Source organism: Aquarana catesbeiana, linkage group LG10, assembly GCF_042186555.1.
Source record: "Aquarana catesbeiana isolate 2022-GZ linkage group LG10, ASM4218655v1, whole genome shotgun sequence".
NCBI lineage: Eukaryota > Metazoa > Chordata > Amphibia > Anura > Ranidae > Aquarana > Aquarana catesbeiana.
Window position 1 is genome coordinate 262206780 of NC_133333.1, and position 11083 is coordinate 262217862.

The 11083-nt window shown below is 55.1% G+C and overlaps 1 protein-coding gene across 1 annotated transcript in view; it reads left to right on the plus strand.

The window, feature by feature from the left end:
- VPS13D (vacuolar protein sorting 13 homolog D) overlaps positions 1-11083 on the plus strand; it is a gene marked incomplete at its 5' end in the record, with an annotated part of 401105 nt that overhangs the window by 119392 nt on the left and 270630 nt on the right. The window contains 4 exon segments of the mRNA XM_073603729.1: positions 4426-4581; positions 4961-5153; positions 9675-9749; positions 10778-10850. Coding sequence (XP_073459830.1) covers positions 4426-4581; positions 4961-5153; positions 9675-9749; positions 10778-10850 — 497 coding nt within the window.

Here is an 11083-nt window from a genome sequence, read left to right on the forward strand (position 1 = left end):
AACAAACAAAAAAGACAGAAAAATGTAAAAAAAAAAAGTTCATCTTTGTTTCTGTTATAAAATTTTGTAAATTGGTAATTTTTCCCCTTCACTGAAGAACATTGACAGGCTGCACTGATGATGAGGCATCTCTAATGGGCACTGATTGGCATTCCTGGAGGGCTCTAGTGGGCATCATTGATGGGTCTGCACTGATGATCAATGCAGACCCCCCATGAGGAGACCCACTGATCGTCTCTCCTCTACCCGCACCTCGTCAGTGTGAATAGAGGAAAAGCCAATAAACGTCACTTCCTGGTTACAATGTGACCAGCTGTGATTGGGCGCGTGTGAGCAGCTTATCCCGCTGGAGGTCATGTGACTCCCAATCAGGATAATACAACCGTCCTGCACCCGTCATTCTGCATACAGCGGGCAGGAAGAGGTTAAAATGACATTTTTCTCCCATGTGGTCCCTTTTTCTTCTCCCTCCTCGGCGGACATTCTCATTGGTCCATCTATCATTCTATCATGGCTCCTCCTCCAGCTGGTCTGCTGTCCACTCCCCTATTCTATGTCCATTCTTCACCCCCCTTCTCTGTCCCTTCACCCCTCTTCTCTGTCCCTTCACCCCTCTTCTCTGTCCCTTCACCCCCCTTCTGTGTCCCTTCACCCCCCTTCTCTGTCCCTTCACCCCCCTTCTCTGTCCCTTCACCCCCCCTTCTCTGTCCCTTCACCCCCCCTTCTCTGTCCCTTCACCCCCCTTCTGTGTCCCTTCACCCCCCTTCTCTGTCCCTTCACCCCCCCTTCTCTGTCCCTTCACCTCCCCTTCTCTGTCCCTTCACCCCCCTTCTCTGTCCCTTCATCCCCCCTTCTCTGTCCCTTCACCCCCCCTTCTCTGTCCCTTCACCCCCCTTCTCTGTCCCTTCACCCCCCTTCTCTGTCCCTTCACCCCTCTTCTCTGTCCCTTCACCCCCCTTCTCTGTCCCTTCACCCCTCTTCTCTGTCCCTTCACCCCCCTTCTGTGTCCCTTCACCCCCCTTCTCTGTCCCTTCACCTCCCCTTCTCTGTCCCTTCACCCCCCTTCTCTGTCCCTTCACCCCTCTTCTCTGTCCCTTCACCCCTCTTCTCTGTCCCTTCACCCCTCTTCTCTGTCCCTTCACCCCCCTTCTCTGTCCCTTCACCCCTCTTCTCTGTCCCTTCACCCCTCTTCTCTGTCCCTTCACCCCTCTTCTCTGTCCCTTCACCCCCCTTCTCTGTCCCTTCACCCCTCTTCTCTGTCCCTTCACCCCTCTTCTCTGTCCCTTCACCCCTCTTCTCTGTCCCTTCACCCCTCTTCTCTGTCCCTTCACCCCTCTTCTCTGTCCCTTCACCCCCCTTCTCTGTCCCTTCATCCCCCCTTCTCTGTCCCTTCATCCCCCCTTCTCTGTCCCTTCACCCCTCTTCTCTGTCCCTTCACCCCTCTTCTCTGTCCCTTCACCCCTCTTCTCTGTCCCTTCACCCCCCTTCTCTGTCCCTTCACCCCTCTTCTCTGTCCCTTCACCCCTCTTCTCTGTCCCTTCACCCCTCTCCTCTGTCCCTTCACTACTCTCCTCTGTCCCTTCACCCCGCTTCTCTGTCCCTTCACCCCGCTTCTCTGTCCCTTCACCCCGCTTCTCTGTCCCTTCACCCCCCTTCTCTGTCCCTTCACCCCCCTTCTCTGTCCCTTCACCCCCCTTCTCTGTCCCTTCACCCCCCTTCTCTGTCCCTTCACCCCTCTCCTCTGTCCCTTCACCCCCCTTCTCTGTCCCTTCACCCCCCTTCTCTGTCCCTTCACCCCCCTTCTCTGTCCCTTCACCCCCCTTCTCTGTCCCTTCACCCCTCTTCTCTGTCCCTTCACCCCCCCTTCTCTGTCCCTTCACCCCCCTTCTCTGTCCCTTCACCCCTCTTCTCTGTCCCTTCACCCCTCTCCTCTGTCCCTTCACCCCTCTCCTCTGTCCCTTCACCCCTCTCCTCTGTCCCTTCACCCCTCTCCTCTGTCCCTTCACCCCGCTTCTCTGTCCCTTCACCCCCCCTTCTCTGTCCCTTCACCCCTCTTCTCTGTCCCTTCACCCCTCTTCTCTGTATATCAGTCACCCCTCTCCTCCTAATTGTAGTCACCCCTCTTCTCTGTGTATCAGTCACCCCTCTCCTCCTAATTGTAGTCACCCCTCTTCTCTGTATATCAGTCACCCCTCTCCCCCTAATTGTAGTCACCCCTCTTCTCTGTGTATCAGTCACCCCTCTCCCCCTAATTGTAGTCACCCCTCTTCTCTGTATATCAGTCACCGTTCTCCCCCTAATTGTAGTCACCCCTCTTCTCTGTGTATCAGTCACCGTTCTCCCCCTAATTGTAGTCACCCCTCTTCTCTGTGTATCAGTCACTCCTCTCCTCCTAATTGTAATCACCCCTCTTCTCTGTCCCTTCACCCCCCTTCTCTGTGTATCAGTCACCCCTCTCCCCCTAATTGTAGTCACCCCTCTTCTCTGTCCCTTCACCCCCCTTCTCTGTGTATCAGTCACCCCTCTCCCCCTAATTGTAGTCACCCCTCTTCTCTGTATATCAGTCACCCCTCTCCCCCTAATTGTAGTCACCCCTCTTCTCTGTATATCAGTCACCCCTCTCCCCCTAATTGTAGTCACCCCTCTCCTCCTAATTGTAGTCACCCCTCTTCTCTGTATATCAGTCACCCCTCTCCTCTGTCCCTTCACCCCCCTTCTCTGTGTATCAGTCACCCCTCTCCTCTGTCCCTTCACCCCCCTTCTCTGTGTATCAGTCACCCCTCTCCTCTGTCCCTTCACCCCTCTTCTCTGTATATCAGTCACCCCTCTCCTCTGTCTCTTCACCCCCCTTCTGTGTGTATCGGACACCCCTCTCCCCCTAATTGTAGTCACCCCTCTTCTCTGTGTATCAGTCACCCCTCTTCTCTGTCTCTTCACCCCCCTTCTGTGTGTATCGGACACCCCTCTCCTCCTAATTGTAATCACCCCTCTTCTCTGCCCCTTCACCCCTCTTCTCTGTGTATCAGTCACCCCTCTCCCCCTAATTGTAGTCACCCCTCTTCTCTGTGTATCAGTCACCCCTCTCCTCCTAATTGTAGTCACCCCTCTTCTCTGTGTATCAGTCACCCCTCTCCTCCTAATTGTAGTCACCCCTCTTCTCTGTATATCAGTCACCCCTCTTCTCTGTGTATCAGTCACCCTCTCCTCCTAATTGTAGTCACCCCTCTTCTCTGTCTCTTCACCCCTCTTCTCTGTCTCTTCACCCCTCTTCTGTGTGTATTGGACACCCCTCTCCTCCTAATTGTAGTCACCCCTCTTCTCTGTGTATCGGTCACCCCTCTTCTCTGTGTATCAGTCACCCCTCTCCCCCTAATTGTAGTCACCCCTCTTCTCTGTATATCAGTCACCCCTCTCCTCCTAATTGTAGTCACCCCTCTTCTCTGTATATCAGTCACCCCTCTCCTCCTAATTGTAGTCACCCCTCTTCTCTGTGTATCAGTCACCCCTCTCCTCCTAATTGTAGTCACCCCTCTTCTCTGTATATCAGTCACCCCTCTCCTCCTAATTGTAGTCACCCCTCTTCTCTGTATATCAGTCACCCCTCTCCTCCTAATTGTAGTCACCCCTCTTCTCTGTATATCAGTCACCCCTCTTCTCTGTGTATCAGTCACCCTCTCCTCCTAATTGTAGTCACCCCTCTTCTCTGTCTCTTCACCCCTCTTCTGTGTGTATTGGACACCCCTCTCCCCCTAATTGTAGTCACCCCTCTTCTCTGTGTATCAGTCACCCCTCTTCTCTGTGTATCAGTCACCCCTCTCCCCCTAATTGTAGTCACCCCTCTTCTCTGTCCCTTCACCTCTCTTCTCTGTATATCAGTCACCCCTCTCCTCCTAATTGTAGTCACCCCTCTTCTCCTAATTGTAGTCACCCCTCTTCTCTGTCCCTTCACCCCTCTTCTCTGTATATCAGTCACCCCTCTCCTCCTAATTGTAGTCACCCCTCTCCTCCTAATTGTAGTCACCCCTCTTCTCTGTGTATCAGTCACCCCTCTTCTCTGTGTATCAGTCACCCCTCTCCTCCTAATTGTAGTCACCCCTCTTCTCTGTATATCAGTCACCCCTCTCCTCCTAATTGTAGTCACCCCTCTTCTCTGTATATCAGTCACCCCTCTCCTCCTAATTGTAGTCACCCCTCTTCTCTGTATATCAGTCACCCCTCTCCTCCTAATTGTAGTCACCCCTCTTCTCTGTCCCTTCCCCCCCCTTCTCTGTATATCAGTCACCCCTCTCCTCCTAATTGTAGTCACCCCTCTTCTCTGTATATCAGTTACTTGTACCCCTTCCATGGTTCCTTAGTTCCGGTATATCTTCTAATAATCTTACCAGCGCCTCATTATAACTGGCGGGATCGTTCTTTGTTTTGCAGGTATTCAGCTGCCGCTTGGGGAATGAGCAGGACACGGCTCTGTCCATCATTGACCCCGTCCATGTTCAGATAGAGCTGGTGGGGAATTCCAACTATCAGAGCAGCTCTGGGCTGATGGATGCGTTCAACACCGAGGACTTCCCCCCCATCCTGGAGGTAATGATGGGAATAGGATTTTCTGTATCTCTTTATGGGAAAACATTCATCAGCAGAACCCGACCTATCTAGGTAGGGATGAGTTGGGATCTGTCTGAGGTTTCCCTTGGTTGATGGGAAATGATTCTGCAATATAGAGACTCGTGAAGCATGGAGCCCTCCTCATATATTACTGCAGGAAAATACGATCGTTTTCTGTGTCAACAAGTGAATTTTAATGATCAGACTTGTGCCCACCAAGCACTGTAAATAATGGAGTTCACCGAGGGAAATGTCCTCCAACACAGAAATGTTTAGTGGAATCTCCAGCAGATTTTGATACTCAGTCAGAACAGATTTGGATCTTAACCCCAAATTATTTTTGATTTATTTGAAATAGATCCAGCTCCAGACAATGGACATCAGACTGTCGTATAATGATGTGCTCTTATTTCTGGCCATTGCAAAATCCATCCCTGAGCAGACGAGCGCCCCGGAGTCCGGAGCTCCTGACCCCTCAGCGGCAACGGCCAGTCCATCCGGAATCACCAAGGAGAATGAGACCCCCAGACACGTCATGGACCCCCTCCTAGGTAGGTGCTCAGAGACCCCCAGACACGTCATGGATCCCCTCCTAGGTAGGTGCTCAGAGACCCCCAGACACGTCATGGATCCCCTCCTAGGTAGGTGCTCAGAGAGACCCCCCCAGACATGTCATGGATCCCCTCCTAGGTAGGTGCTATGAGAGACCCCCAGACACGTCATGAATCCCCTCCTAGGTAGGTGCTCAGAGAGACCCCCCCAGACATGTCATGGATCCCCTCCTAGGTAGGTGCTATGAGAGACCCCCAGACACGTCATGGACCCCCTCCTAGGTAGGTGCTCCGAGAGACCCCCAGACACGTCATGGATCCCCCTCCTAGGTAGGTGCTCAGAGACCCCCAGACACGTCATGGATCCCCTCCTAGGTAGGTGCTCCGAGAGACCCCCAGACACGTCATAGATCCCCTCCTAGCTAGGTGCTCCGAGAGACCCCCAGACACGTCATGGATCCCCTCCTAGGTAGGTGCTCCGAGAGACCCCCAGACACGTCATGGATCCCCTCCTAGGTAGGTACTCAGAGAGACCCCCAGACACGTCATGGATCCCCTCCTAGGTAGGTGCTCAGAGAACCCCCCCCCCCCCAGACACTTCATGGATCCCCTCCTAGGTAGGTGCTCAGAGAGACCCCCAGACACGTCATGGATCCCCTCCTAGGTAGGTGCTCAGAGACCCCCAGACACGTCATGGATCCCCTCCTAGGTAGGTGCTCAGAGACCCCCAGACACGTCATGGATCCTCTCCTAGGTAGGTACTCAGAGAGACCCCCAGACACGTCATGGACCCCCTCCTAGGTAGGTGCTCCGAGAGACCCCCAGACACGTCATGGATCTCCTCCTAGCTAGGTGCTCCGAGAGACCCCCAGACACGTCATGGATCCCCTCCTAGGTAGGTGCTCAGAGAACCCCCCCCCCCAGACACTTCATGGATCCCCTCCTAGGTAGGTGCTCAGAGAGACCCCCCAGACACGTCATGGATCCCCTCCTAGGTAGGTGCTCAGAGACCCCCAGACACGTCATGGATCCCCTCCTAGGTAGGTACTCAGAGAGACCCCCAGACACGTCATGGATCCCCTCCTAGGTAGGTGCTCAGAGAACCCCCCCCCAGACACTTCATGGATCCCCTCCTAGGTAGGTGCTCAGAGAGACCCCCAGACACGTCATGGATCCCCCTCCTAGGTAGGTGCTCAGAGACCCCCAGACACGTCATGGATCCCCTCCTAGGTAGGTGCTCAGAGACCCCCAGACATGTCATGGACCCCCTCCTAGGTAGGTGCTCCGAGAGACCCCCAGACACGTCATGGATCTCCTCCTAGCTAGGTGCTCCGAGAGACCCCAGACACGTCATGGATCCCCTCCTAGGTAGGTGCTCAGAGACCCCCAGACACGTCATGGATCCCCTCCTAGGTAGGTACTCAGAGAGACCCCCAGACACGTCATGGATCCCCTCCTAGGTAGGTGCTCAGAGAACCCCCCCCCCCCCCAGACACTTCATGGATCCCCTCCTAGGTAGGTGCTCAGAGAGACCCCCAGACACGTCATGGATCCCCTCCTAGGTAGGTGCTCAGAGAGACCCCCAGACACGTCATGGATCCCCTCTTAGGTAGGTGCTCAGAGAGACCCCCAGACACGTCATGGATCCCCTCCTAGGTAGGTGCTCAGAGACCCCCCCCAGACACGTCATGGATCCCCTCCTAGGTAGATGCTCAGAGACCCCCCCCCAGACACGTCATGGATCCCCTCCTAGGTAGGTGCCCAGAGAGACCCCCAGACACGTCATGGATCCCCTCCTAGGTAGGTGCCCAGAGAGACCCCCAGACACGTCATGGATCCCCTCCTAGGTAGATGCTCAGAGACCCCCCCCAGACACGTCATGGATCCCCTCCTAGGTAGGTGCTCAGAGAGACCCCCAGACACGTCATGGATCCCCTCCTAGGTAGGTGCTCAGAGAGACCCCCAGACACGTCATGGATCCCCTCCTAGGTAGGTACTCAGAGAGACCCCCAGACACTTCATGGATCCCCTCCTAGGTAGATGCTCAGAGACCCCCCCCCCAGACACGTCATGGATCCCCTCCTAGGTAGGTGCTCAGAGAGACCCCCAGACACGTCATGGATCCCCTCCTAGGTAGGTGCTCAGAGAGACCCCCAGACACGTCATGGATCCCCTCCTAGGTAGGTGCTCAGAGAGACCCCCAGACACGTCATGGATCCCCTCCTAGGTAGGTGCTCAGAGAGACCCCCAGACATGTCATGGATCCCCTCCTAGGTAGGTACTCAGAGAGACCCCCAGACACTTCATGGATCCCCTCCTAGGTAGATGCTCAGAGACCCCACCCCAGACACGTCATGGATCCCCTCCTAGGTAGGTGCTCAGAGAGACCCCCAGACACGTCATGGATCCCCTCCTAGGTAGGTGCTCAGAGAGACCCCCAGACACGTCATGGATCCCCTCCTAGGTAGGTACTCAGAGAGACCCCCAGACACGTCATGGATCCCCTCCTAGGTAGGTACTCAGAGAGACCCCCAGACACTTCATGGATCCCCTCCTAGGTAGATGCTCAGAGACCCCCCCCCAGACACGTCATGGATCCCCTCCTAGGTAGGTGCTCAGAGAGACCCCCAGACACGTCATGGATCCCCTCCAAGGTAGGTGCTCAGAGACCCCCCCCAGACACGTCATGGATCCCCTCCTAGGTAGGTGCCCAGAGAGACCCCCAGACACGTCATGGATCCCCTCCTAGGTAGGTGCTCAGAGACCCCCAGACACGTCATGGATCCCCTCCTAGGTAGGTGCTCCAAGCTGGAACTTACCTCTGCTGACAATCCTGTCGGTGTCACTGGACACATAACTGATGTGTATCTATTGTAGCCAATAAAATGTGATAATTACTGCGGTAGAATCGGTTGCTCGGCACTGCACAGCCTATATCTCCATCAATCCCAGTATTGGCAGATCATTATTATATGAAGAATAAAGAGAGGATTTGCTTTAGAATGTTAAAGGAGAAGTACGGGGGAAAGCTTTTTTTGGCTGTAATTCCCATGTGGATCACAGGGGGGCGCTTCGTTCTGCACTCCAGTGACCTGTTTTCAGCCAACAGAGGGCTAAAGTCCTGTCAGCTGATGTCACTCAGCCGGGCCAGGCGCTGGATTGATCCCAACATTACAGTCGGGATCCAGCTTGGAGCCTGGAACACCAGCTGGCTTGGCCTCTCAGTGAGCTGTGATGGAGTCCCGCCGCCTCCACAGCCCGGCACGCCAGTGAGCACTGGAGGGGCAGAGCAGAGACTGTCAGTCACTGGGTCTCTGCAGCCTCAAGACTGATCGATCGGCGGTGTTTGATCGCTTGGTTCTCAGTCTTAGAGGGGGCGGGGGACAGATGCAGCATCCACCTAGGTGAGCTTGGATGGATTTTTTTTTTTTTTTTAAGCTGAACTGCAGGAATTCAGTCTCTGCAGAAAATTTTCTGAATTACTAGAGACTAAAAGAGAAGTGTGGGGTTTTTATTTTCAAAATCATACTTGCCTAGGTGGACGCAGCATCTGTACGATGCGAGAACCGAGTGATCAAAGACCACCGATCGCTCAGTTCTCAGAGTACTTTGAGCAGAGAGCTGCAGACTGTCCCCCCCCTAACTCACTGGAGCACTTGACTGTGGAGGGGGGGGGGGGGGTAGCTACCTCCAGCGCTTCGGCTTTCAGCTCCAGTTCCTGCAGAGTCACACGCAGCCACTATGCCCTCCCCTTCTCCTGCCCAATCACAGAGCACTTTGTGTTATGTGAACCCATTCACAAAATACAAAGGCTTCTTGTGAAGGGGCAACAGAGGGGGAGGGGCGGGCAGAAACTGTGTGTGAGAAGGCAGGATCTCTGCTGTCAGAGCTCCAGGAGTAATGGTGACAAGCTGTGCTGTAAATCTGTCCGCTGTAAACTAGGTGGACTTATAGTATGCCGGCACATTTCACAGACTGGCTGAATTCCTGAAGTTCAGCTTATTTTTTCTATTTTATTTTTATTAAATAAGATTAAGTCTAAAAAATATATATTTTTAAAATACTACATATGAATGTCATGCAGTCAATAGGTGGGGGTTCTGGCCTCTTTCACATGGTTTCCGGTTTCTCTTCACCTCTGGATTTTAGATGCCTGATGTCTGCAGAGCTCAGTAGCTCAAGTAAATGAGTGAGAACTATGACGACCCCCCCCCCACACCGCCAGGTCAGGAGAGTGACCCTCAAAGAGGGGAGGCTCCGGTCTTTCTCTCTTTTTGTAGAATTGATAGTATACACACAAAACACACAAAGCTATAATAAATGTTGGTTTCCATTAAAGAGGGAGAAGATTTGTATAGCACTGCGGGGCCCTCACATACACCATAAAGCACACCGAGGGGCCACATGTGCTCTCACACAGCCAGGGGCCACACCTGTTACCTATGGACTTGTTTTGTAGAGTGAATGGCACTGAGAGTTCCGGGCTTCTCATTGTCTCTCTTTGTTTTATTTTTTATCCAGAAAACCAACTGGCCCGGCTGCAGGAGCTGGGATTTTCTATGGAAGATTGTAGAAAGGCTCTGCTGACCACACAAGGTAAGTTCCATGCTGGGACCTCCCGGAGCTCCATCCGTAGACCTCCCGGAGCGCCACCCGTAGACCTCCCGGAGCGCCACCCGTAGACCTCCCGGAGCTCCCCCCTTAGACCTCCCGGAGCTCCCCCCTTAGACCTCCCGGAGCTCCCCCCTTAGACCTCCCGGAGCTCCCCCCTTAGACCTCCCGGAGCTCCCCCCGTAGACCTCCCGGAGCTCCCCCCGTAGACCTCCCGGAGCTCCACCCGTAGACCTCCCGGAGCTCCACCCGTAGACCTCCCGGAGCTCCACCCGTAGACCTCCCGGAGCGCCACCCGTAGACCTCCCGGAGCTCCACCCGTAGACCTCCCGGAGCTCCACCCGTAGACCTCCCGGAGCGCCACCCGTAGACCTCCCGGAGCGCCACCCGTAGACCTCCCGGAGCGCCACCCGTAGACCTCCCGGAGCGCCACCCGTAGACCTCCCGGAGCGCCACCCGTAGACCTCCCGGAGCTCCCCCCGTAGACCTCCCGGAGCTCCCCCCTTAGACCTCCCGGAGCTCCCCCCTTAGACCTCCCGGAGCTCCACCCGTAGACCTCCCGGAGCTCCACCCGTAGACCTCCCGGAGCTCCACCCGTAGACCTCCCGGAGCTCCACCCGTAGACCTCCCGGAGCTCCACCCGTAGACCTCCCGGAGCGCCACCCGTAGACCTCCCGGAGCGCCACCCGTAGACCTCCCGGAGCGCCACCCGTAGACCTCCCGGAGCGCCACCCGTAGACCTCCCGGAGCGCCACCCGTAGACCTCCCGGAGCGCCACCCGTAGACCTCCCGGAGCGCCACCCGTAGACCTCCCGGAGCGCCACCCGTAGACCTCCGGAGCGCCACCCGTAGACCTCCCGGAGCGCCACGAGCGCCACCCGTAGACCTCCCGGAGGAGCGCCACGAGCGCCACCCGTAGGACCTCCCGGAGCGCCACCCGTAGACCTCCCGGAGCGCCCACCCTTGCACATCAACAATGGAATCATTTCTTCTCTGGTTGTTTTCCCTTGAAGGTCAGCTGAACAAAGCCGCCACTTGGCTATTTAAGAACGCCGAGCCCCTAAAGATCCATAAAAGCGGAGGAGGGAGGAGGAGGCGGCGGCGGCCTGCAGTGGATCTCGGGGGTGGAGCTGAAGGCGGACAACGTCTGTATTTGTTTCATCGATGATTGCATGGACTGTGATGTTCCTCTGCAGAGATCACGTTTTCCCGTCAGTAATGTATCCATATCTTAGTATTATACTGTATACTCTCTGTATTCACATAACGCTTAATTTCATTCTTCTTCAAAAAACAATTTGGGGGGCGGAGTTGTAACA